Below are 3,105 nucleotides of genomic sequence, written 5' to 3'. Positions count from 1 at the left end.
TTAGGAAACACAGCGGGTAAAAAATGTTTTCTTTTTTTTTGTGCCACATTGACAGACTATTCTTTTCATCCAGATGGTCAGAAGAGTTGTTGAGGAAATACTTTCAGAACTGCATTAAGTGTTGTTAAATTATTTCTTTTTCGGCAAAATGGGTACTTAGTTCCAGTGACCAAAATTTAATGTTAACACCTGAGATTCACAAACTGGAGATAATGGCACTCCTATAGGACTGTGGTGATCAGAAATCTGTATAATGTGTTTACAAGCCACAATATGCTAGTTTTTAGAGTACTCCAGCTTAGTATTCTGAGGTTTCTCTAAACTGGGATAACTGGCTCATTCAGGTTTCTTAAACCAGGATACCCACAGGATAAAAAAACTGATAATATCTGGGATAATAATGTGTAAACACACTCAGTGTTGTTTTTAAGCTGTGAAGGAGACATTAAACGGACATCTTAAGAAAATCAGTGCTTTCTAGGAAGTATTTATATGATGACAAAGGTCCATACGAAGCAAAAATATTCAGTTAACTAAATAATTACACTTACTGAAAATGCAATAACTTGGATCCTGCACACTCTGACACATTTGCATGAGATCCATTATATTCTTTCATTTCTTTTCGCAACTTTTTGTCTGGTGATGCCTTAAAACAAAGGAATATTTACTTGCAACCCCTCGTCACATGTTGACCGAAGAGTGATTTCTTTTTGTTGTTTTACTTGAATCGTTTCGTCGAGGCCTGAATAGGTAAAATAGTCGAGTAAAGACTAACATAACTGTGTAGTGGAAATGTGGGGGGGGGGGGGGGTTTGTGTTGCTTTTCTGTCCTCTAAATCACATTTTTATATGATACTAAACAAGTGAAACTACTTTGTTAACAGGACTACGGTGGCTTCCTCACACTGACAATGCTGAAGTCGACAGAGAAGCTGATCAGATGTGCGGCAGCTCAGGCTCCTGTCATTGATTGGTCCATGTACGGTGAGCAGAGAGTAAAATCTCTTCTTTAATACAGCCTGCAGGGAAAGCAAGTATTTATTACTTCTGCTGCAGTGCTTATTCTCGTCTCATTTCCTTAATCGCAATGTCTTTATCCTAGATGGTGTATTGTCTTGGTAATGTAACTTTAATTATCGGTAGGGTCTGCTTTCAGGAATTCAGGCTTATTGAATTTTTAGGATAAAAAACCATCCCTCGTTTTTGGGAGCGTCGAGCAGGTATTAGAGCTACAGTACAGCTGAGGAGATACTGCCGTATGTGACTATAGTTTAATATACTGAAGTGTTTCTGTAAATCCTCTGGTTTCTAACAAGTGCAGGCAGAGCGGAGTAAGGATTTCACATGCTCAAAACACACAGTGCTTTCTCTTATGTTACTGTGAAACATGTCAAATCTCTTGAACAGAAAGAAGAAACCCTTCTGTTTTATTGAAGTTGTAAAGCTGTGAGCAGATTGTTGACTGTAGCTCTTCCATAAAGCTCCTCATCTTTCTTACTTCACTTTGTAACTTCTTTTCTTCCAGCGTCTGCGTTCTCGGAGAGATACCTAGGCTCACCTTCAACCGAGGAGAACAGATACCAAGTGAGCTGCTTTTACCAATCATCTGCTTTTTTTATTTGTTCTTTTTTTATGTCCCAAATTGTATCTTTTCCAGCAGCCAGACGCATAAAATAAAAAAAGAAGGTTGCTGACGCGGCAATAAAACCTCCCTAATCCGAAATAACTCCAAACCAACACATAACTGAAAAATCAACCAAAAAATGTTATAGTCTATGAATATATAATGTAAAATCCTACAATCTCTTTTTTACCCGTCTCTCTGTTTCCTCCTGCCCTTGTCTCGTCATCACAGGACTAACTGCTCTGTTGCTGTAAAAAAAAATCCATGTAAATGTAACCTGCGGGGTGGCTAATATCCCCTAAGCTTGCAGGTATATCAGAAGATATCTAGGTTCTATGAGGAGGCTAATTACACGAGGAAACGGCAAAGCACCCAATTACACCATTTAACTCCCCGCTTAATGAAACACACACCAACTTACTTAATTTCTGTCAAAATGGTTATATTGTGGCTTCTGTTCTCTTGCCTGATGTTCTCCAGAATAAGCAACCTGTCTAGGCACCTCACAAGTGTCACAGTAACATTTGGATTGTACACTTTTAGTGCATCAACGACCGCAACTACAGTAGGAAACAATCACTAACTATAAAAAACAATATAAAATGCCTACTGTGTATGGCTCTCTAAAATCCACAAAACTCCATTTGAGATGACTAAACGGTTCAGAATGGCAGGGGGAAAAAAGGGGTGTTAGAACAGTCAGGTTCGAAACCAGGAATTACTACTACATATTTCCAACTGTTAGAGGTCTAAACATACCAGGAGAACCAAAGATATATAGAAGATCTCAGAAGTAACAGTCAAAATTTCTTTACAGAACCCCAGAAAATACATGTAATATATATATATATATATATATATATCACTACACCTTTGTACAGCAGTTTCCAGAGTTTTAGATGCACTTAAGTCCTACCACCCTTAGTTAAGAAGTCCAGTCCGTCCAGGCTCCCAAGAGAGGGGCGACAAAAAGGGATGCACTGAAGGTGAAGACAGCGATGGTGGCAAAAATCCAGATGGGCAGATGATGGTCACGGTGGAGTCCCAGGAGCAATGGAATGATGGGGGCTCAGTCCGCTCAGTTCAAGTCTACAGTACAGTCTCACAAAAAAAAACAGCCGGAATACTCCGTTAACACACCGGTTTGGACCGGTTCGGCAGCTCCATGGGCGTTGTGTAACTCCTCTTTCCACTCCAAGAATCTCTGTTTCTGAATCTCTAACGTCTCGGGTTACGTATGTAACCCTGGTTCCCCGAGAAGGGGAACGAGACACTGCGTCGGTTACGACACTATGGGAACGCCTCTAGGCGTAGCAGGTCTGAACGTGAATGAAATCACTCCAATCCTATTGGTTTGTTGCTAGAACGGTAAGGTGTGACGGAATAACCGGAGGAGTATAAAGCACACCTGTACACACTCATCATTAGCTTAAACTATGAAGCAGGCGCTTCAGGCGGGGAGAGAGGTGCGGCGGGCC

The 3,105-nt window shown here is 40.5% G+C and overlaps 1 protein-coding gene across 1 annotated transcript in view; it reads left to right on the top strand.

Moving 5' to 3' along the window:
* Nucleotides 1-3,105, top strand: part of LOC123977121 (inactive dipeptidyl peptidase 10-like) — a 92,267-nt gene that overhangs the window by 82,086 nt on the left and 7,076 nt on the right. Inside the window, exons 23-24 of the mRNA XM_046059639.1 lie at nt 888-987; nt 1,529-1,587. Coding sequence (XP_045915595.1) covers nt 888-987; nt 1,529-1,587 — 159 coding nt within the window. The remainder of the gene's footprint in view (nt 1-887; nt 988-1,528; nt 1,588-3,105) is intronic.

This window comes from Micropterus dolomieu, linkage group LG01 (assembly GCF_021292245.1).
Source record: "Micropterus dolomieu isolate WLL.071019.BEF.003 ecotype Adirondacks linkage group LG01, ASM2129224v1, whole genome shotgun sequence".
NCBI lineage: Eukaryota > Metazoa > Chordata > Actinopteri > Centrarchiformes > Centrarchidae > Micropterus > Micropterus dolomieu.
Note: the sequence above shows the minus strand (reverse complement) of the source record. Positions and strands in the feature narration are given on the sequence as shown.